Source organism: Euprymna scolopes, chromosome 11, assembly GCF_053919585.1.
Source record: "Euprymna scolopes isolate OS-2025 chromosome 11, ASM5391958v1, whole genome shotgun sequence".
Taxonomy (NCBI): Eukaryota; Metazoa; Mollusca; class Cephalopoda; order Sepiida; family Sepiolidae; genus Euprymna; species Euprymna scolopes.
Window position 1 is genome coordinate 101585734 of NC_136492.1, and position 25168 is coordinate 101610901.

At 36.5% G+C, this 25168-nt stretch overlaps 1 protein-coding gene across 2 annotated transcripts in view; it reads right to left on the reverse strand.

Moving 5' to 3' along the window:
• Nucleotides 1–24860, reverse strand: part of LOC145288012 (quinone oxidoreductase PIG3-like) — a 34427-nt gene extending 9567 nt beyond the window's left edge. The window contains exons 1-5 of one of the 2 annotated variants that reach the window (XM_080136015.1): nucleotides 24732–24805; nucleotides 23268–23371; nucleotides 19499–19639; nucleotides 16287–16419; nucleotides 991–1122 (exon numbers count right to left, since the gene is read on the reverse strand). In XM_080136015.1, the coding sequence (XP_079992141.1) occupies nucleotides 991–1122; nucleotides 16287–16419; nucleotides 19499–19639; nucleotides 23268–23348 (487 nt within the window). In that variant the 5' untranslated portion in view covers nucleotides 23349–23371; nucleotides 24732–24805. Of the gene's footprint in view, nucleotides 1–990; nucleotides 1123–16286; nucleotides 16420–19498; nucleotides 19640–23267; nucleotides 23372–24731 lie in introns of both variants that reach the window. The other variant, XM_080136016.1, reaches the window with a different exon arrangement.
• Between the last annotated feature and the right edge of the window lie 308 nt (nucleotides 24861–25168).

The following is a 25168-nucleotide window of genomic DNA, read 5'->3' on the forward strand; positions in this document are numbered from 1 at the left end:
TCTGCAACAAAGAAAACCGGTTTTTATCAAACGGAAATGGAATCATGTCTTCTAGGGCAACAATTTCATCGCTCCAGCTTGTAAATGTAAATTAATGTGGATACAAGACAAACAGACCAAACGGTTAGCATGACCTTTTGGTGCAATTCTGGCTTCGGGAAGTGTCATGGAGTTTTGTTGGCGACCAACCATCAAGCCGAGTGTTGCCGTTTGTCATACAGAACCTACTTTTCATTGCAAGTCACAACCCAGTTGAGAAACAGGTTGTTCTTGTTGCATAAAAGGGAAGATGACACTTCATAACATTTCTTTTGGTTGTCATTCAATTCATGAGGCATCCATTGATCAAGTTTTGTCTTTTCAGTCTCAAATGGTTGGAAATTTTTGTATAGGTTACGTCTAATTCAGAAGCAAGTTCTCAAACAGTTGTGCATAGATTGTCAACATCCAATGGCCGACCACTATGCTCATAATCTTTAAGACTCGTCCCCACAAAATTTCGTAAACCACCATTGTACTGTGTGTTCCGTAGTGGTTCCAAATGCTTTGTTAATATCGCAAGTTGTTTCAACAGCTTTTTGGCCTAGCTTGTATTGAAATGAGAAAATTGTGCGAATTTGCTTTTTTTCATCTTGTATTAAATGTTCTGAAAAGACAATTGTTTTATAATGTAATTTAAACAATTAGATAAAGCGAAAAATGCCCTTAAAAATGATATATAAAGTAAAGGTATTATAACGAAAACTTATGCTTATATTATTCTTAAAATATTTGAAAATAATCCAAAGATACTAAAACTTGATCAACACCTATTGTTAAAATTTCACAAAAATAAAGAGTATTTCAATTTTAATGCAGACTTCCACCCTGTTTTGTCACTTTGCATAGAACTAAAATATAGACCACATTATCTACCTGTAAGCCTAAAATTCATAATGATCAGTTTGTTTTAGGAGTGAATACAAACATACCCTAGAGATGTACACTTACCTAGAGTGTGAAGCAATTGAAAAGCTGTCAGCCAGACTTCTGGAATAGCAGCTGCTTCCACATAATTTAGATTAGATGGCAGTGATAACACATGATTTTCATGGACAGCTACGTACTCAGCATAACCGCCACCTGAAAAATAAAATATCATTTTGAGTTCAATGTTAACATTTAAGAAAAATAAAGAACCATTAATTACATAATTAATAGCCTAAGATTAGAGTTGTATAAATTCTAACAATTTTTTTTTTTTTTTTACTCTTTCACCCCAAGAAGGCATAATGCCACTTGGTTACTCAAGAGTTTTGTTCTTTTTTTACATAGGCATCACCACTTATCAAGGCCTTGAGGCCACTCGAGGATAAGGGTTAAAGAGTGTACAGTAGAAATTGGACAAGATAGTAATTGTTAGTAATAGAAATTTGGTAAATTTCTTAACTTATATGGAACGGCTCATCAGAAATTTGTTTACGTTTGACTTGAAGACAACCACATTGTAATCAGCTGGAAAGCAGGAAAACGGAAGTCAATTCCATAGGCGTGCAGTTCTAATAAAGAAGCTTTGCTCATGGAATCTACATTTAGGTTTAGGTACAGATAAAGAGTGGGGGAAATTATTGATAGTGATTTCTGCTAGACGGGTGTTTCTTGTGAAAGTTTAGTGAGGGGGGGGGGACCATAGATTGAAGATCAGTCGAACACTTTCCATGAAAATAACGATACATCAGGGACAAACTCGCAACATTTCTTCCATGAGAAAGAGGTTGCAGAGAAGAGAAAAGGACATCCCCTATGAGGCTACAAAGTCTATTTTGAACTCTATCAAGGTAGGATAAATCCTTTCTAGCAGCTCCTGCCCAGATGTGGCAACAGTACTCCATCCTTGGATGTACCTGGCTCTTATATAGATAGAGAATTGCATCAGCAGTGAGATATCTACTGGATCGATAGGAGGATCCCACCATTTTTTCAGCAGCCTTGGCAACGGATTTAATGTATGTGTTCCACTTAAGATCAGGAGTAAAAGCCCAGAAGCTTGTCAAAACATGAGGCCTCCCCAAGACGAGAGCCATCCATTTCAATTGATGTCAGATGAGGATCAGAACGTTGATGATGTAAAGATAGAAGCTTGGTTTTAGATGCATTAAAAGTAACCAGCCACTCCTTTCCCCATTGTACCACATGCTCAAGATCAGAGGAGAGAGAATCAGAGAGAACTTGGTCGTTTATAGTCTTAGATGTGCTACCATAGATAGTAGTGTCATCAGCATGAATGTCTACGAATGATGTAAGGACGTGATTTGGAAGATCATTAATGTAGATCAGGAAGAGAATTGGGCTCAGGATTGACCCCTGAGGGACCCCAGCATTAATACTGAGAGCTGATTTCTGCCCATCAACCACTACTCTTATGAACCTATCAGAGAGAAATGATTTAATAATTGAGTTAAGCACAAGATATCTGCTCACATTACATTTAAACTTCTGCATATTAGTACAGTCAGGAAAGCAGGGAGGGACTTCCAAAGTCTAACAGAAGAAATTAATAGAAGGCTTCTGTCATCTAAACAACTCACCAGTGACGGGTCTGGATTTTGCTTTTTGTCAGGTTAGTCAGGAGTATATACGTCAAGGGGCACAAGGGTTATGAGTTCAGGGCACATTGCATTAAAAGTACTTGCGGCAATGGACAGAAGATGAAGCTTGGCTGATAGTGTGGAACCTTTTAGATAGATATTTTTGGGGGGGGGACTCAAAGAGGGAGAGACTAGTGAAAGGAGTAAGTCTGATTAATTCACACAATATGGGTGCTTAACAAAAATTAATGTTGGAATCTATAATCATTGACTATAGCCAACAACAATGAAGAAAAAAAACAAAAAAAAAAAAAAAAAAAAAAAAAACTAAAGTAAACTGAGGAAGAAAAGGAAAAGACTTCTAAAAAAGTTATTTATACAACGTTTAGAACACACCCTCACTTGAAAAACAGTAAATAAAAAGACATACGGACAATGATTTTTTTTTATGTGCAAAGAAATAAATTAATATTGTTTAAAAATTGTAATACTATTAAAGGAATTTTTATGAATTTACATGCACACACACAAGCCTGACGAATTCTCACAAGAATGAAATGCGGAATATTCTGTGTAGCTTAATTGCCACATATTTTCATAACTTACTACCTAGCTCTACCTATGTAATGAGCACTGTTGAAGTAAATACTGAAAATTTTATGCATAAAATTTTTTGTATATTAATTATGTGATTAAATGAAGTAATCATATACTAGTGATCAAACGATTCTAAATTTTTTAAATCAAATACAATTTTAGATTCTTTGGAAATATTTAGATTCTTTTTTTTTTTTTTTTTAACAAAAAACTGTAAAACCTTCATGCAATGTCCACTTTCTTTGCAAACATAAAATACATTTGGGGAGAGGGCATAAGTAGATTCTTACTAAATATTTTTTTTTGCCAAGTTTTTTGTTTGTTTTGTTGAGTAAACATTGATCAAACTAAGTTTTATTTTAAGAGAAATAACATTGATTTGTATTAGTGGTTAGTGCAGAAAGTGTTTGAATTTTCATGAATAATTGAAAATAGTTGATGATTGGTATGCAAAATAAGAGTCTTGAACAGAATAATAATGTTAATGTTTAGAAAACTATGCTAATCATATGGAAGGGGGAGATTAACTATTGTGCCTTCCCCTCAATGAAAGGTTTATATTTTTATATCCTAATTATAAAGACTAGTGGGACCTGTGGAAATTCCAGACTTTTTCATATGTAATATATTGATATTGGCATTCTGTGGATGTTCAGCACAAATGGAGACACCGATATTATTGAGCCCTTTTGTTAAAACTGTCAAAGTATTTATCTAAGCTAGCAGAGACGCCCAGCATAACCTAGTCATAAAATGCACTTCAATAATATCTTAATTTATACAGATTCTGTATATATTATTATAGAGTCAATTTTCTATTGATTCTTATATTATAAAGTTGTGATTAAAAAAAAAAAAATGTATCCATATAACTTGGGTGCATCAGCTTGAATCTACACTGAAACCAAAACTCAAGAAAAAAAAAAAAAAATTATGTAACTTGAGTTCCTTCAGCTATAGTCGAAAATGAAATAAAATTTATGAAGAATTCTTGGTAAAATTATTACTAGCAGGACCCAGTACCAGTGTTGCCCAGTGGAAGCCTCCCCCTCCTTGCAAAAAAGTAAACGTTTGTTGTTGGTGGTTACTGTCATCCCTGAACAATTGCGGACACTGGTGGGCATAGCCGAAATGTAATCTGGCTTTCACTGCCAGTACTGTTTGAATCTAAGAAAAGCAATTAAGGGAACGCGTAAATCAGTATGAATTAATAAAATTACGAGAAAGGTCTATTAGAATACTAGAAAGTAAAAACAGAAGTTTTAGATTCTTGCTGTGTATGAACTGTTTAGAGTTATCGAAATTAGTGGTAGCGGTCCTAGCTGTTTCCATTTGTTGTCCAAGTCTTTAACTTTTCCAGGAATAGTATTAAATTAAATTCCATTTGTATGTAGTCTTATTTTAACGTGTAACAAAACAATTATGACTTTTTCACTTCACTTTGAGTATTGTCATGTTAAGAATGGTGTTTGGAACAGACATTCCAAACTCCCCATGTTAAGAATGGCGTTCGAAATAGACACCCAACATCTCCATGTGAAGAATGGCTGCCGGAGTAGACCACTGCCTTTTTATTTTGAGGGAAGGGAGGGGGGATAATTCTTCCAAATTTAACTTTGATAATAATCGTTGTCAGCATACCCACTCGCAAATGATAAAAAATTTTAAAAATACTGCACACATATTTAAAGAGAATCCCCTAATCTAAAAAAAAAAAAAAAAAAAAAAAAAAAAGTTTATTTTGGATGAAGGCATTTAACGGATTCTACTTGTTATAAAGATTCTAATGTTTTGTTAATGAGATACAAAATGCAAATTTCAAAAAAAGGTCACTTGTACAATTAAAAAAAAAAAAAAAAAAAAAAAAAAAAAAAAATAGTATAAAAAAAAAAAAAAAAGAAAAGGAGTGCATCCAAAAATAACCAAAAGTAGCAAGTAACCGTTTTAGCTTGTGTCAAAGGCTAGATAAGTTACTCTTTTACCTACCTGGATTAGTTTTGCATTGCAGTTTATTTAAATGCTTTTTTTATTTGGTTTGAAAAACGATAGCTGTTACTTTTGTTTTTAACAAAAACATGGACCCCTTTTCTAAGGAAATGTAAATTATTTAGTATTAAAAGCACCAATTTTTTGGATAATAAATGAAGCTAAATAGTTTACTTATTTTCATTGTTGGATTCTCATATTTTTATGGACTTTAAACCGGTTTTTCGGCTAAGTAAATAAGTAGTAATGCCGGTAAACTAAGTTTGTTTATGTATTTAACAGAGAGTCATTGTCACAATCATGCAAAAGCAAACTTACCTACTGTAAGCCAACAAGCAAAAAAAAGTCGTAAACTCGAAAATAAAATGAAACAAACTTTATTATCAGAAAAGTATTTCCCGTTATTTTAGTAAAAACAAATTACTATTTTGTTATTTCTTACTAAAATGGAATAAAAATTAATTCTTTTATTTTTTCCATGCGTACTTGATGGACGTAGACAATTTATTTTTAGCTGTGATATGGTCACGGTATTCCGATATCGACCCAAACATTGTAAAAAAAAAACAAACAAAAAAAAAAAACAATATAGTAAGCAAAAAGAAAAAAAGTGGTGTGTTTAGCTTAAAATGATTACAAATTGTAGAGGCAGCAGCTATGTTTGGTAAGATCTGGCATGTTCGTTTATTTAAGATGAATAATTGTGAATAAGTGAATTTACAACTCAGAGCCAATGAGAATTGCTGGAACTGAAGGAGAAATTTTTTGTTAATGGGAAAAAGATAATGCTTTGTGTAGGAGATTATGAGACAGTGATGAAGGTAGACAGGGCAGTATATGTACAATGTGTATATGAGTTTCCAGTGTAGACTGGTGGCAGCATGAGGACTTTATATCTAGAGGGAAAAGTAGTAACTACTTCCTCTAAAGATGCTGGCGATCATGGTGATGTTTCTCTTAGGATTTTATGAATAAATATGTATAAAATTGCATTCTGAAGTTACATAAGATGGGTGATAATAGTTTAGACATGATAAATTTGTATGTGGCATCTGGTATCACAAATCTACAGTAATTTGGTCCAGAGAGGAATTTCTGCAATCATTTTATTATATAATAGATAGAAGTAGATAGATAAGAAATGGAATTGGAAGGTCATAACAAATGACAGTCACTCAGAAGAAAAATAAAAGGTGTAAGCGTGACAAAACACACATGCTATTGTAATATATAGATTTGTTTGGTTATTAGATCGATTTGTTTTACTATATAAAAAAAAAAGATACATACAATAGTAAAACTACTACTAATAATAGTGGCACATTTGTAGATTAATACCCTTAGCTAAATCATTCTTTTGTCAAAAAAATAAATTTTAGAATTTGAAGTGGGAAATCGTTTCCTTATATAAATCAATAAAATGATAATTTCTAGGCCATTCTAACTTTTAGGAATATTCATTAATTTTTTCCACTAACCCTAAGTTTGACTGGCAAGACTAAACCCATGTGTAATTGCTGAAAAATTTACATTAAATAAAATAAATACAATTTAGCTCCCATAGAAAATAAAACTGCTATAAACATTTAAATCTTAGACATAGCTCATTTAATTTATGTGAAACTGACCCCCACTAAATTCTTGAATCACTTCATATTTAATTTCTTTTATAATTATCAAGAAATATTCATCAGTAATTTTTCTTGATAAAAATTTTTATACTTCATTTTAAAACATTTTTACAGCACTTTGCATTCTTGTGAAATTATCAGTGCTTTTTTATAGATTCACAATCAAATTTTTGTGAAAAAATAAGGTATTATAGTTCTTCACCATGTTAAGTGATTTTCTATTTTTTTTTTTAATGATATGTAAACAGCCTTAAAATTTCAGTATTAAAAATCAGTTTCACATAAATTTAACATAAAATGATCACCTTTTTTGGACAAAAAGTGTTTTAAAGGGCACGTAACCAATTTTGTTCATTTAAATCTTGGCTATGTTAATGTTCCTGATCCAACTTTAGTATAAAATATGTCAGTGTTAAAACTCCTGATTGTAATAAAAAAAAAAAAAAAATCGAACAATGTGATTTTATAAATTTACTAGTGGTGAAAAATTTAGTTAACTGCCCCAAGTTTATGCATTATATACAAGATTTCAATAAACTCATGAGATTTTTATCTACATTTTTGACTTGTGCCAAAACCAAAATATACAATAAAATGTTATTTCAGAAGATAATGTGACCAGACAATGACCAAGGTCAGGGCGGTTCCGGAAAAGAAAAACTTATCAGCTTTTAATTCTTAACCCTTTACCACCAAAATTTTTTATGCAATTTTTTTTTTTTTTTAAAGGCGACTTAATACAACTTGGCAGTAAAAGGTTTATATTCAACTATAAACACAGGTGTCATATTACATTTATCAAATAGGTGCTAAGGGAAATTTGAACATTTCAGAAGGTTTGATAAAAAAAAAATAAGTAAACAAATTTTAGAATATTTACTTTGTTTAACATAATATACCATTAAAAAAAATTAAATTAGACTCCAAGAGTCAAAGCTAAATCTAAGAATGGGATTACTTGACATTTAATACATTTCTTTTAGAATTTTTTGCATTTGGTATGGCACAGATAAATTGCGCTGACCGATTCTTAAAATTTAAGAATCATTCTTTAGATATTTTACTGAATAAAAGTTCAACGAAGCCACCAATAGTCTAAACTATGACCTTCAGGTAAGATCTGAACTTGGCGTATACAACCTTCAATGTCTTTTAAGATATGCCGAAATACTAGTTTAATCCTGGCATTCAACTCGTCCTTGGCATTGTAAGCAGTGGTGTCTTAACTATGCTCCATACATAATAGTCTATTGGGTCGCAACCAAATAAGTTGGGTGGGGGTAGATGTTAGGACTGAAGTTCTGGAAATTCTCAGACAACCCCTTTCGAAGGAGGTATGACATTGAGTAGAGTTTTATTAATACACATATGGCCTTCCCACAGCCACTCTAACCAGTGCTTGACAACAATGCTCAGCAACTAAATATAACTAAATTGACCATAAATTCCTTTTTGAAGATATGGTGTGGCATGATATAACCTTGTTATGATGTTATGATTTAGATCTCGTTTTGACTTGGGGACGCCGTCATACTGTCTGCCACGTGTCACCGTGACGACCACCACTCAAGTTTCATGATTCCTGACCGCTTTGGGGAGAAATTGACTACGTAGGGATTCACGCTACGATCGCTACCATGGCACCAAAGTCGAGGCACATGATCATGGTTACCTCCACAAAATTACGGGCAAAACGCTTAGATGCCTTACACACCGTAGCGAAAACAACAACCCAAAAGAAACACAGTTTTCTCGACATGGAGGCAATTTCTTCATCACTAACCGTTTGTCTACAACTACGTCCGCGTGCTTGCTATATTTAGCGAAGCCAAGGAAAAGACAGCAGAAGGACCACCAGCCTCGCCATCACCACAACGCTACGGCTGTCGCGACAATGCTACTACTACTACAACGAAGGTTTCGGCGCGCCTTCTAACAACAACAACAACTATCGCTATTGACACACGATTATAACCAGCACTGCTGCTACTACCATTACCAACGAAGGCTTCGTCGCGCCTTCTAACAACAACAACTATCGCTATTGACACACGATTATAACCAGCACTGCTGCTACTACCATTACCAACGAAGGCTTCGTCGCGCCTTCTAACAACAACAACTATCGCTATTGACACACGATTATAACCAGCACTGCTGCTACTACCATTACCAACGAAGGCTACGTCGCGCCTTCTATCAACAACAACTATCGCTATTGACACACGATTATAACCAGCACTGCTGCTACTACCATTACCAACGAAGGCTTCGTCGCGCCTTCTAACAACAACAACTATCGCTATTGACACACGATTATAACCAGACCAGCACTGCTGCTACTACTATTACAAACGAAGGTTTCGTCGTGCCTTATAACCACAATAACAACAACTAACAACAATCTGCCATCTTCACCCCAAGGACAGCTCGTTATTATTCTGTGTTATTTATTAGAAAATAAATTGTTGAGTTCGTTCAAATCTTAATCCTGTGTTGTCTATTCTTTTTGCTTGTCACCATACGCTTTGTAACATAACAACTGGTGTCAGAAGCGTGCAACAGGTAGAATGGACTACTCAGGGTGCACCCGTAACGAACTTCTCAGTTTTATCAGAGACCAGAAATCGGCACTCCTCCAGCTAAAATCGAGTACATCACGACCAGACGAGGCCCTTATCCTCGAAATAAAAGCGGACCTAGAGATTATGCTCTCCACCCTCAAATCGACCACCTTAAACGACACGCCCAAAGCCGATAATAACGACTACAATCTGATGATCAGATTACAGGCCATACACGATTCGGTAAAGGACATAAAAAAGTTCAACCCCGGGAACGATGTTAACCGCTTCATCACGGATGTAAACAAAACATACATGATACATGTCAAGCCGGAAATCGGTACACACCCTAGTATCGAAAAAGAGTTTGTCAGAATCTGCAAACAGCTTCTGAACGAAGGGATATTCCAGCAAATGACGGACTCCCAACACGACACATCTACCTTCGAGCAACTCAAAGCATACCTCATAACGACCCACAGCAGCCAAATGACAAACTTCCAGCACCTCAGCCGGGCTTGGGATTTGCAGCGTCGAGATGGGGAGAGATTGACAGATTTCGCCGGCCGACTGGAAAACACGATTAGAGAGGCTGCAGTACACATAAAGGCAAAATTTAAGTCGGACCACTCACGGGAAATACCTGCAGATACTGTCTTCTCTCTCATGGGTGCAATGCTAATGAGTGAGAAGGTGAAAGCCTGGACACCGAGCTTATACCCACACATCGTCAAAACAATGGATAAGCATTATACGGCGGGTGGGATAGCTAGTGATGTACAGCGGTACATCGACTGTGGTGTCAAAACGGACGATGAAATCAATGATAGTCCCATCGCGTACTACGCAAACAGGCCACAACGATCTGATCAAAGGACCAGGCGAACTGAACACAATGTGAACAGGCAAACTCTCCGCCCACAGGCAAGGAAAGATACCACAACACTGCGCAACACCAAACCCACTGGCACTCGCGGCCATTTTCAGATGCGCAGGGATGATGAACACAATCAGGATGCTGAGATCTGCCAAAACTACATGAAAGGCTATGCATGCTTCCATGGACGCAACTGTCGGTACCGGCACCCACCTCGTGCCCAGGCATATATCGCAACAGACGACAAGGATATGCCACCGGAAGATACTCTCCCCACTACCATGGCCGAGGATTTTCAATACGGACCAGGCGAGATGTGATGGCTCACCCCGTGGTCCAACAGACTCACCATCACATATTTAACTTTCATCAACACTCGGCGCAGAAGTCACCTTTCGTCAACACACATTTCATGATCGAGGGAGCTACGTTCTCGGACATATCTATCTTGGACTCAGGCTGCTCCACTTGCATTATGCCAGTGTCTCGAATACCTGAAGAGGTCAGACGTCGAATAACGCCATCCAACGTGCATGTGAGAGGCATAAACGGCAGCATCCATATCCTTGGCGAACTTAATTGTGGCATCGCCATCGGCAACCACGATTCACCCAGGTTCGACGGGATCAACATGCTGATAACATCCGCTATATCTCCAATCCTGATCGGCCAAAGCATCCTTGGTCACAGCACACTAGACTCCTACACAATCGACCACCAAAAATCAACGATCGAATTCAGACGCACGCTCGCGTCCACTCCGATAACTCACACGGCAGCAATACTACCAGCTCTTACACAGAAGATACCAGCTGATGATACCACATTTGGAGCCCACACCATCGATCATTCCACTAGACTCACACAGCCCAGCCCCAAGACACTAAATGAAAAACTACACTGGCTACAGAGTAATGTGGGTGTGGCATTGCCCAACCATCCAAACCGCGACGAACTGGAGGCCACAGCAGACTTAATCATCCGCTTCGCCGACATCATGGGTACCGAAAAGGGAGAAAAGGGTACCTTCATCAGACCAGTTCGAATACCAACCAATGGCCAATCCCGCTGTCAGAAGCAACACCCAATCGCCCAGGCTCTCGAGGCTGACGTCGATGCTGAAATCATGCACATGGCCACCAGAGAGATCATCGAACCATGCAAGGACCCCAAGGGTTTTAATAGCCCTGTATTTGCCGTTCGCAAGAAGAACGGGGCAATCCGGGTAGTTGCCAACTTCAAAGCAACACTCAACAAGGTCCTAGTCGATCTCGACCCCTACCCCATACCTACGATTGACCACCTGTTCCACAGAATCGGCGAAGGAAATAAATATTTTGCATCCCTTGATCTTCGCAGTGGCTATTGGCAGATCGCTATCGACGAGCGTGATCGACACAAAACTGCATTCACATGGAAGGGCAAATGCTACCAATACACACGACTCGCCTTTGGTCTCACATCTGCCGGACAAATCTTCTCCCGCTGCATAGCTGAAGCCTTGGCCACTGTTACATCTCGCACCAACATATCCTCGTACATTGACGACAACCTAGTCCACGCCAAAACATTTGAAGGATACATACTGGCACTGGAGCAACTATTCACCGCCCTACGTAAATTTGGACTAAAATTGAATCCGGATAAATGTACCTTCCTCGCGAACGAAGCAAAATTCCTCGGTCGCATCGTAAATAGCAAGGGTTTCAAGGCCGACCCCGAATACGTCCGCGCCATCATGGAAATGAAGCCTCCAACAACAAAAAAGGAACTGCAAGGCCTCATAGGTCGTTTAGTGTGGATACGGCAATTCCTGGAGACACGGGTACAGGAACAAATCAGGTCGGACACATTTTCCAGCATCATGACCCCCATCCATGAACTGAATAGGGCTGGCAAACCATTTGCATGGACTGAGCAGGCGGACAAGGCCTTTAATAAGATAAAGAAACGACTGTCCTCGCCTCCTGTCATTTCATTCCCTGATTTTGATCAACTCTTCACGCTCACCACGGATGCGAGTGACACCGCATGTGGGGCCATCCTAATGCAAGAAGATGACAGGGGAAAGAAGAAGATCATAGCAGTCGCTTCACACATATTTAACACCACGGAACAAAACTGATCCACAACTGAACGCGAGGCATACGCAATAAAGTGGGCCATAGCAAAATTCGACTACTTCCTACACAGCCGCCCCTTCGTCATCTTCACCGACCACAGATCACTAACCTATCTGGATCAGCGGGTATTCAACAATGCCAAAATCCGCAGATGGCAGGAAGAGATCGCATGCTATAAATTCGTCCTGGAATTTGTGGAGGGCGAATCCAATGTCTGGGCCGACATGCTCAGCAGAAGTCATGGCCAAAGAAAAAATAACACACCAGCTGACGCCAACCCTGCAGGCAAAACATTCCGAATCCAGGGTTCGGACCTACGTATTTACATCCCATCCTGGTGTATGGACGAAATTGATGGATCAATGCTCATCCCCGAAGCACACACACCTCAGAACACCCGCCACCACAAGAATATTGTGGATGCGTTCTTTGCCTATCACTCTTCATCGACCATCCCCACAAAATACAATTGTGACCATATCAATATCGCTGCTGAGCAATGCACAGACAACACACTGTCGAGAATCATCAAAACCCTCCAGACGAATAACTCCAGCAAAAACTGTAACATCGACCCCGATGACCATCGGGCCCCCATACTCAAAAAATACATCCACCAGTTCTACCTGGTGCCCGGCACATCTGTCTTGATGATTAGGGACAACAATCATTCCCCAAAACTGGTCGTACCATACAAACTCCGTCCCAAGTACCTGCATCAGGCCCATGACTGCATCAATCATTCAGGTATCGCCCGCATGCGCGAACATCTATCCGGCTACTGGTGGGAATGCAAGGACCATGACATCAGGACGTATGTCAACTCCTGCGAAACATGTGCCAAGCGGAAGGGTAACTATGGCAAACGTAAGGTCTGGCCCACCGGGCACTGCAAACGTGGAGAAAGACCGTTCGAAATCATCTACATTGATTTCGTCACGATGCCAATTTCAAAGGGGAAACGCTACATCCTAACCATGCTGGACAGTTTCAGTAGACACCTTACGGCTGTGCCGTGTTCCAGAGATCGTGCGATCGATGCTGCCCGTGGAATTTACAGTTTCTTCCTTCGACACCGGGAAATACCACGCATTGTTTCATCCGATCGCGGAACCCACTTCACGGGGGAGGTATACAGGATCTTTTGCCAACTCACATCAATCACGCAGGAATTACATTGTGCCTGGCGACCACAAAGCTCAGGTAACATTGAACGACAGCATCGCACGATGAAAAACGCCATATACATGCTGTGCGAAGATAGAGACTGTGAGTGGACCGACGTCCTCGAATCCGTCATCTCATCAATGAATGCTACCATCAACAGTGCCACTGGAGCGTCACCACACTATATAATCACTGGTCGGCAGCCCAACATTGGTTTGCCAAGATTACCCGACAACAGTATCACAAACCCCAGCCTCACGGCTTACGGCATGCAGGTCAATGCCCTGTTAAGACAAGTTCATCGACACGTCGCGCTGGCCAACAATGAAGCTGACCACGCCCAAGACCCAAATTTAGACAAGGACATGAATAAGGAACCAATACAAGTCGGTGACAAGGTACTAATCCACCGGCCTCAATCAGCTATTGCTCACGCATCTCACCTACCCTGGATCGGTACCTTCGAAGTGGCCAAGACCAACAGCATGGTGATCCAGATAAAAAATGATGATGGCCAGAGTGAATGGGTTCACCGGGCACATGTCCGCCGATTAATACCACGTCCAAAACATTTGTCCCCCAATCTACCTCCTCTACCCTACCCAACTCGTCAATCTACCGAAGAGACAACGCTTCCACCCAAGGCAGGGGCACACAGAGCGTTGCAGGACCCCATATACGTAGAAACCCCTCGACTACCGTCCGGATACAGAGCGGACCTGATTCGGAATCGGTCAACACGAGGCCAGCTTCCTAAACGGTTTAAGGATTTCATCATGGGTTGATTATTCACACATGCAACTATGACCGCACTGGACAATTCAAGCCAAAATGAGATCTGGGGGAGCTGTTATGATGTTATGATTTAGATCTCGTTTTGACTTGGGGACGCCGTCATACTGTCTGCCACGTGTCACCGTGACGACCACCACTCAAGTTTCATGATTCCTGACCGCTTTGGGGAGAAATTGACTACGTAGGGATTCACGCTACGATCGCTACCATGGCACCAAAGTCGAGGCACATGATCATGGTTACCTCCACAAAATTACGGGCAAAACGCTTAGATGCCTTACACACCGTAGCGAAAACAACAACCCAAAAGAAACACAGTTTTCTCGACATGGAGGCAATTTCTTCATCACTAACCGTTTGTCTACAACTACGTCCGCGTGCTTGCTATATTTAGCGAAGCCAAGGAAAAGACAGCAGAAGGACCACCAGCCTCGCCATCACCACAACGCTACGGCTGTCGCGACAATGCTACTACTACTACAACGAAGGTTTCGGCGCGCCTTCTAACAACAACAACAACTATCGCTATTGACACACGATTATAACCAGCACTGCTGCTACTACCATTACCAACGAAGGCTTCGTCGCGCCTTCTAACAACAACAACTATCGCTATTGACACACGATTATAACCAGCACTGCTGCTACTACCATTACCAACGAAGGCTTCGTCGCGCCTTCTAACAACAACAACTATCGCTATTGACACACGATTATAACCAGCACTGCTGCTACTACCATTACCAACGAAGGCTACGTCGCGCCTTCTATCAACAACAACTATCGCTATTGACACACGATTATAACCAGCACTGCTGCTACTACCATTACCAACGAAGGCTTCGTCGCGCCTTCTAACAACAACAACTATCGCTATTGACACACGATTATAACCAGACCAGCACTGCTGCTACTACTATTACAAACGAAGGTTTCGTCGTGCCTTATAACCACAATAACAACAACTAACAACAATCTGCCATCTTCACCCCAAGGACAGCTCGTTATTATTCTGTGTTATTTATTAGAAAATAAATTGTTGAGTTCGTTCAAATCTTAATCCTGTGTTGTCTATTCTTTTTGCTTGTCACCATACGCTTCGTAACATAACAACCTTTACTAGAAACACACCCAAAGACCATCACAGTTTGAGCAAAGTTGGTCTTAACATGTGGGACTATAAGCTGGTCACCTGTTCTATGCATTGTGCAACTGGTCCTGACAGAAATAATTATCAGATAAACCAGAGCATTTCCAACTACCAAATGTTTAACCTTTTCAAAGAGTTTCTTGGTAAATCTTTCTTGGGCCTTGGTGGTGAGTAACAGTTGGCCCTTGTAACTTTTAAAGAGTAGAAAAATCATTTAGCACTTTTCAGAGCTGTTACTGATGCGCATCTCCCTTGTCAAGATCTGCATTGATCTGCTGTACCTTAAAGAATTCTTCAATTCACAGCCTTCAAAAAACACCGAGCTGTGGCTAAGATTGTGAATCTTTAACCATATATGAATCACACGGTAGGTCACTCTTCCACTATTCCAATGCTTCCCAGTCGTCTACAGTTGCCAACTTTCAAACCCATGCCAAGTACAGTTTACTGTTAGATCTGTATGACGTATGTACCCATGATGGAAAGAAAATATACACTACAAATCAGTTTTATTTTTAAATAAATAAATTTTGTGGCTAAACAAACAGCACTGTTATCACGACAATCTTGAAGACAGGCTGAAAGAACAAAGGAAATACTAAATTCAAACTTGAGATTTTAGAAAGACATTTTTAACATGAAAGGAGAGAAGGGCATTGGAAAAAACCCCTCAACTTCACTTAAAAATATTCTAGAAAACTACTTGATCAATTTGTTTTTTGGTGTACAATATTTACTTTCCGTCATGAGTACGTTCATTTTATGTACATTTTTTTTTTTTTTTTTTTTTTTTTTTTTTAAAAAAGAGCACAATGATCATGAAACGTACCATTACAAAGTGCCATTACTTTATCTCCAACTTTCCATTTGGAAACATTTGAACCAATTTTATGCACAATTCCTGAAGCTTCCAACCCCAAAATCAAAGATTTTCCAGTAGGAGGTGGGTATTTTCCTTGACGCTGGAATAAAAGAAATTTGTCAATATATTCATCCAATACTAACATGGAGACCTGATCTTTAGTCTTATGCAACTAACACTCGAGATAACAATAGTCCAATCAATACAAGTACTATAAACAATCAGCTCTCATTTGAAAAAAATTTAGCACTTTAATAAGATCACTATGTACTTTTTCACTATGCTCATAACACTATATTTTAATTTTACTGTCCTCTCTTCCAGTTTTGTCTCCTAATACAGTTGGAAAAAGCTGAATAAAAAAAAATAGGATATATTGATAGTTTTAAGGGGGTTATGTCCTCAGAGATGCACTTATACATTTTAAGATCATTAAATTCCCAAATCTTTCCATAAAGAACATAAACAAAGACATTGTGTTTTATACTTATATAGAAACTGTCAAGTTAAAAAAGCTGTGCAGCATAACACTAGTAATAATCGAAAATTACAATGTGATGTGAATGCTAAGAAACATGAATTCTCAGAAAGGTTCAAAGTCAACATCGATCAACTGATACTTTTTGAAATTAAAAGCATTACTCTCTTAGATGGATTATATATTGGCATAAATTATTATTAAAGTTAATTTACATGTAACAATAGTAATAAAATGAAATGATTTATTTGATTTAAAAAAAAAAAAAAAAAAAAAAAAATTGACTAAAGTAATCTTAATTATAATTAATTATTATTATAAAAACAATCTTAATTATAGAATTCCATGGACTGCCTTGAATCATATATATATATATGTCCTTGCTTGAATCATATATATATTCGGACAGATACTGTTAATAGCATTGAGTGTTTTTGCTTAATTTTTTTTAATTTTTCGAATGGTCATTCTTATATCTTGGTCGACTTTGTGTAGAAATGTGCTGTAGTGGTTTTCGTCCATCTGTTTTCTTTTGCAAATACTTTCAACTTATTTTCTTCAGTTTTTGATTACTGCTTCATTTAAAATCTGGATGCTTTTATATGCTTCAGTTCAAATTACATTTAAATCGCTTGAAACAGTGAAGAGTCATGTATAAAAAATAGTTTTAATGTGTTAATGTGGCTTAAATAAATGTACAAATGTTTAAAAGTGATTTACAAAATGGCATGGAATTTACATTTTTAATTTATAAATTTTAATTAAAGCATACAGATATACTTTTAACGATGACATTTTAATAACTATATGCACGCACACACACACACCTGTGTTTGATGGTAGGCACTTTAAAATGTTATTACCGTTTTCAAAATTTACATTGTTCATTTTTGGCTGTTTGGCTTTTATATACAGTGCTTGCAATATTTTTAGTCTTTATGTTAGAATCCACATGAATGATTTGTGATTTCAATTAAGATTTTTTCTAAGTTGGGAGAGTGGGCAGCCATGTTATAGGTGTTGGCAAATCGAGCTTGTATCTGAAAGGTGTAGGGTTGATCATCTGAACCAATGTGTGCGTTTTTTTTATACATATGAGACGCTTCACTATTTCAATTGAAATGTAATTTGAACTGAAGCATATAAAAACATCCAGATTCTAAACGAAATAATCAAAAACTGCCTGAAGATGACTGAAGAAAATCAGTTGAAAGTACTTGCATAAAAAAAAGGATGAAAACGACTATGGAACTTTCCTACACATATTCGACCAAGCCATTCGAAAAATCGAAAAATTACAAAGATCATTAAGCAAAAAACACTTTATGCTATTTAACAATATCTTTCTGAATAAAAAAATGCTGCCTAAATACACAAATATATATATATATATATATATATATATATATATATATATATATATACACACACACACACACACACACACAATGTACAGATATATGCATTCTCACAAACAAAAAAGTATGCTATTATATGCACCCATTTTCATGCCTATCTGGCAAGGAAGCAGCAGAAACTCTTTCCACTCTGGATTTTTCTTCTTTAAAATCATTTCCTTACAAACTCTTCATTTGTGTTTAGTTGTCACTAAAATGTAATTATTTTGTATGGATGGATAGATTACATTTCTTTTGAAATTGTCTTTCTCTGTAAATGCATAACTCATAAATACGTTTTGGTTCATCTTTCATAGTAAATTTATATTAACTCTTTAGGTTATTTATGCCCAAGCCACAATATCCATTCATTGTATACAATTGATCACAAACTGCTATTTTACCTATCACTAGTTCGTGTGTATGGGTACAATCATATTTTAAGACAGTAAATGCATAAATGACTACAACATATCCAATCAGATTCTGCACAACAGATTCAAATAGTCGTAATTGTATCCATTAACCCAATGATGCATTCCTGAATAGGATAAATTTTAATCAAACTCATTTGTTTTTAATACTACATTTATATTGCATTCAATATATAATGGACCACTGAACTTTAAATAAATTGGTTGCAAAGCAAGAATTTATTTTGATCTTTATTTTTATAAAGAAATTAGAATACCCGTCCCAGGACAGGTAAAATAAATTTTCCAAACAGTTTTGCTCCATTTTTATGTCCCCTTATGGAGATCAAGATGAAAATATAATGCTACTTAAACTCCAGTCAAAAATCCTTATTAAAAAGATCCCAATTCTAGAAAATGTCTAAGATTTAAGGCATCTTGAATTAAAATTCAGAGAATCTTAATCTGAGTCTTATGGCTATGGATTAAATTTAATGCAAATATCTTAATTTTCAAATGGGAGCTTGTGCTCATTTTTCCCTTTTAAAAACACTTAATACTCTAAAGAAACTGACATTTAAAGAATATTAATTGATGTCTAATACCTATTGTTAAAATGTATGAAAATTCAGAGGTATCTGAATTTTCATGAAGGGCTTTCATCCTCTTTACAAAAAACTATACGAAACTAATTAGCCACATTACTGTCCCTTACACCTAGCAGCAGTGTTCCAAAATTCATAATGGTTAGTCTAGGGGGTGAATCATAAATAGAAATATAAAAAAAACTTGCGAGATAGAGCTGCATTTTTTCTTAAAGATATTTTTGATAAGTGCATATAAGAGAGACAGAATGTGGTGCAGATGATCATCTATAATCGGTGCACTTACCTGCAAAATGTCTGCCCGGTTGACAGCAGTTGCGTAAACTTGAATTAGGACTTCATCTTTGTTTATTTTGGGAATACTAACTTCTTCAATATGAAGACTTTCTGAAGAATTAGATTTAAACTGCGCAGCAAACATGGTCATCTAGAAAAGAGGTGAGGCAAAAAAGAATTAATCCTGGGACTTCATGATAAAATCAATATGAAAAACAAAAAAAACTTATTTTTTAAATAAATGTAGAAACGGTGCAAAGAGACAATTAAGTGACCATGAATTTCTGCCATCTTGTTCAACTTAACTTGAACTCAGCACTGTTTTAAACTTCAAAAGCACCTTAAAATAAGTAAAAACACTAAAAACGGTATATGTGCATCTATGTTATCGCTGAAATAATGTCAGTATTTAGAAATCCATTCTTAACATGGGGAGGGTATTTAGTAACTATTCTATACTTTCACTTAATTTAACAAATATATTGTAAAAATTGAATTTAATTTGAAAACGATAATTAAAAAGTACTGCGGTAACAGATAAGCATCCTAAAAACTTATCCAGGTAGGGAGAAGAGTAACTTATTTTACCTTGGACAGCATTTATATTTTGTTTTATGTGAGTGTATGTGTGTATGGGGGGGGTACAAAAATAGCGCCATGCTATTCTCTCCTTTGGAGGCTATGTTATTTAAAGTGACACCATCGACAGAGTGCCACTTTCCCGAAACTGAAAACGATACTCAAATTTTAAATCCCTCTACACTATTTGCACCTATTTTTAAATATATCTGTAAATTTTTATATTTACTTTCATGAAAGTACCGCATTTTTTTTTTTTTTTTTTTTTTTTAATAAAAAAATTTAAATTAGAATTTTCGTCAATGTGCTCGGTTATGCCAACTGAAGACGCCAACATTTTCTAAACAAATGACTTTTATAGGGTATGCTGAAAACGAATATTGCAGGGAAAATTAGCGCAGACAAATAATTTCAGAGATAGAAATGCCTGTATTATGCAATGTGATTTCTAGTAGTTTGAATTGCCCGCTATCTTTGTTGTTTCAATGAAATGGTTCAGTGAGCATATGCAGATGAACTGTGAAGTTAAATCTACGAAATGCAAACGTTTATTCAACGTCATTTCTAGCTAATTCTACCAAAAAAATTATTTTCAAGAACTCAAATTAAAAATTCGGTCAATGTGCACTGGTTATCCAATCTGTTTATCCTGGGAGCCATTCTTAACATGGGGAGGTTGAAAATAAGAAAACACCTTTTGGAAATTTTTAAAAAATGTTTTGGGTATATAGCAGAGAAGCCAACAAACAACCATATGGAAAATAAACGTTACCTTAGCCAATAAAAGTTAATCGTATCTACCAGAATGGTTTTCAAGTAGTTTTTATTGCTCTTTATTTAATCTCAAAAATTCAGTTTTTCCAAGCAGATTTGAAAAATGGTGACATCTTTGGAAGGAGTGAGCCTCATTTTGAATTCATGGTTTATAGATGTGGAAAGCTTTTTTTTCTGTGCACATCTCCAAAACAAGTGAATTTTTCTTTTGCTCGGGGGAGAGGGGCATTCCAAACAAAGGTCCTTATGCACTTATGTTACCGTGCAATGTGGTAAAATAGTATTTTCACATTAAATCCCAGTTTTATGATTCTTTTTATGCAATTGTAAGGTGAAAGTACAGAATAGTTACAAGACCCCTCCCTATATTAAGAATGACTTTATAAATACCGTTATTTAAGCATCGTATAAGTGCATAAGTACTCACAAATTCTGTGTTGACCTTTCTTTTTTTGGGGGGGGGAGGTAATGTAGACACATGTGAAGTATATTTTCGCCCAATTTTTATTTTTTTTATTTTTACTTCTGAGAATTGTTAGGAAAGATTAAAGAATGTTTATAAAAAAAAAGAAAAGAAAAAATGCACAAGTGAATATGTCTAACTTCCTTTTTTTTATTTCCATATTTGACTTTTTGGAGTGGAGCATATTTCGTATTAGCACTTGTGCATATTAACAATCCAAAGCAAATCTCATCTTGTATTTATTTAATGTTAACATTTTTTCCCCATTTTTTCAAACTTTTTTGTAGACATCTTTTACATATGAAATGAAGTGAACTGTTTTACTAGAACAAAAAAAAATTTAAATCCGGAGTGGGGAAAAGAAAGATTGTGTGTGATTTCAATTTTATTTACCACTTTTTCTTTGGGGGTGGGTTTTTTATACAGCACTCTTGTTCATTTGTGTATGTGAACAAAAAAGTGCTGTATAAAACATACCCCCCCCTGCCAAAAATAAAAAAACAAAGAAAAAAGGGAAGTGGTAAATAAAATTGAAATGAGAAAAAAAAAAAAAAAAAAAAAAAATCTTTTTGCGACTGGATTATAAGCTTGCCAAAAGACTTAAGCAAAAACATCTGTAAAATCTGCTGCCAAAAATTATATAAGCGTGAATTCATATTGTTAAATCGTAGTGCCCACATGAATTCGGCCAGATAGTCTGCATACATCTCGCGCCTGGTCCCATGCATAGCTTGCGTTTTGCATTCACCCACATTGCTTCTATGTTGTTGGTGCATGCACCAGTCTTTGGACCCACAAAGTCTGTGTAGTTGACAGTGACATGGTCATACCAAGGTCTTGCAGACGGGCATAACCACGCCAACCATTACTATCGATTATGCTTCCTAGCCTTATCTATTCTTGAATTGCTGATCTATTGCCGTGTAGTCGGGGGGGGGGGTCATATCTGAGACATGATACAGAAGATGAAATGACATTTATATACGGTTTACGTCACAATGACAACTAACGATTCTTGGGGGGGGGAGCAGAATTTTTTTTTTTTTTTTTTTTTTTACACGAGCTGAGAGAGATGCAACATGGACAGTTCTTTTGAACATAGAGGGGAGATAGTTTACTTATAATAGTGGTGGAAGGTACACACAATACTTGAGTTTTAAAAAGAAGTTCATTCACAGATGATAGACAAATTCTTTTCTGTTGTAATGACGGCGACGAAGACAAACAGTTTACAAATATATGAGGATTCATTAATAATACCAGCTGGTGATGGTCAAGGATTCACGCCTTTACGATTACATTGTCCTATCCCCCCCCCCCAGAGGGCGTCAGCACCCAGTCTGAATGATTCGACAGAGTCTAACTGACTAACCATCTCGAATCCATCTCAATATATTGGAAATTCCCTTTTTTATGAAGTCAGAGGCGTGCTTAGACACGTGAAATTCTATTTTATTCAATTCATAATTCACCCATGTATGTTCAAACATGCTCTTGGCAAACAAAGAAGTTCTTAAATGAATTTTCATTTCTAAACGGCATTGTTCATATCTGACAAATAATAGTTATTTCCAACAACAATGACAGTCGTTCTACATTCCTAGGATTTCAATATGCATTCTTTTTTAACTTTTCTTACTGGGTTCAATTCTAACCTTTTCCAAATATCATTTTCAAACTTATCTAGTTTGATCTTTTAATCACTGGGATCTGTCCCTTTTCATGCAACACTATCTTTAATGGTAATGATGAATTCCATCTTCGTGGTTCTAACCAAACATCCATTCCTGTTCTATCAGTCGGCTTTCGTTATATTTGTGCTGGGCAAATAAAGATTGATCCACCTCGATGTGTCCTGGGTTACTAATTTTGCAGGAATGTGTGTCAAAGTAGCTAACACATGCCTACAAAATTGGTACCAGTCTACTATTGTGTGTGTAGAGACCTTAAGTTCTCGGCTTACCTGACACACACCCATGCCCCTGTGTGTGCCTACACTCATGCACCATGTGTAGGCAAGAACAAAAATCTTCCACAAGAACATCCTCTAATTTGCCAAGAATGACCCTACAAATAAAAAAGTTGTGAATTAGTTGTTGGAAAGTGTACCAACATTGGCAAAAAAGGAAATTCTTTTTACTAGCACTTTAGGAATGAGAAACTTTAACACACACCTTTCTGGATGGTGACTTGGTTCCAGCATTTTTTTTTTTTTTTTTTTTTTTTTTTTTTTTTACAATGCCAGACATTTGTCTTGTAGTTTTTTGACGAGCAGTTGCATTAGTCGTCTGCATTTGCAACATTTCATTTTCTTCGCTAGGATGCTCGCCTTCCTAGCGAACTGTATAGTCTCAACATTTTAACTGAATTTTAGTGCAATAGACGATATTGTCATTTCTTGGAAGGCATTGTATAAAACTTGTGCTTGAGCCATGCTTCGTGTTTCTTTGAATTTCCACAATTATTTTTTTTTATCCAGCAATTCAGGGTCATTTATGACGTAATACCCCCCCCCAAGAAAAATCCACTTGTTTCGGAGATGTGTACAGAAAAACAAACAAACAAAAAAACCTTTCCATAGCACCTGTAAACCGTGAATTCAAAACGAGGCTCGTTCCTTCCAAATAAGATGCCACCATTTTTTTTTTCTCCAAATCCGCTCGGAAAAACTGAACTTTTGAGACGACATGAAAAGCAATAAAAAACTTGAAAACCAAAACAAATCATCCCGGTAGATATAAAATTAATTTTTATTGGCTACGGTAACATTTATTTCTTGTATATATTCATTTTTCGTATAGTTATTTGTCGGCTTCTCTGCTAAATTACCGATATTTTATATATTTGGAACTTAACATGGATTTCTCGAATGTTCTTACATTTAAAAACAATATTGAAATGAAACAAACGAACTCGTGGATCTTTTTAGCGGGATGTCAAATCAGCTGACACCGTCTATTTTCTATGGAGCAATGGCTCGAATGAGTTAATATACGTCAGCGTTATTGCTTGCAATATTAACCTTAATATAATTATTTTTGTTCAAAATCATTTAACTTTGAATAAAAGATGGCGAGTTTTGATGTTTTTAATTGAAAAAAAAAATAATTTTAAAAATAAAAAGTAGTATAGCATTAAATAACGCCCAACATTAATAAACGTGCTCGGCTTTGACACCTGTAATAAGCTAGAAACAAGAAACAAAAAAACAAAAAAAATAAAATAAAATGAGGCGATATTCACACTGCAACATGATTACATTTCAGTTTTAAAAGTATAAAATAAGTTTCATTTTTCACACCAAAACAAAACAGTACAAGTAAAGAAAAAAAAACTTATATTATAAATTAATTTGTTTTTGCTACGATAACTTTTTTCAGCTGATAACATTTAAAAAAAAAAAAAAAAAGAAAGATTTTCTTCCTACCTTGAATCCAATCGTTTTCGAACAGACTTTTTGACAAACGGGGTCAAAGCTTATTTATATACATTTTAATAAACTCTTTAAAAAAGGGAGGTAACTAAGATTTAATTTGGTATTTACGTTAGAGTTGCTTCGCTTGCATTTCGACTCAGTCACAAGCAACATTTTCTTGGAAGAATTTTGGCAAATTATATAAACTTGTTTTCACATTCTTTTTATCAAAATACCATTTTCAAGATTAATAATTGTGCTCAAAAAGTTAATTGAAAACACATTTTTATAATCTAATTAAGTTTATGCTTCCCCAATATCCATCTTTTTCTTTTAATTTAACATGTCTTCTTCTTCTTCTTCTTCTTCTTCTTTGGGAAACAGCAGGGGGCGAATGCTTGGACAAAAGCTCAAATCAAGTTTCTTTAAGGCGCCAAAATTCATTTTCT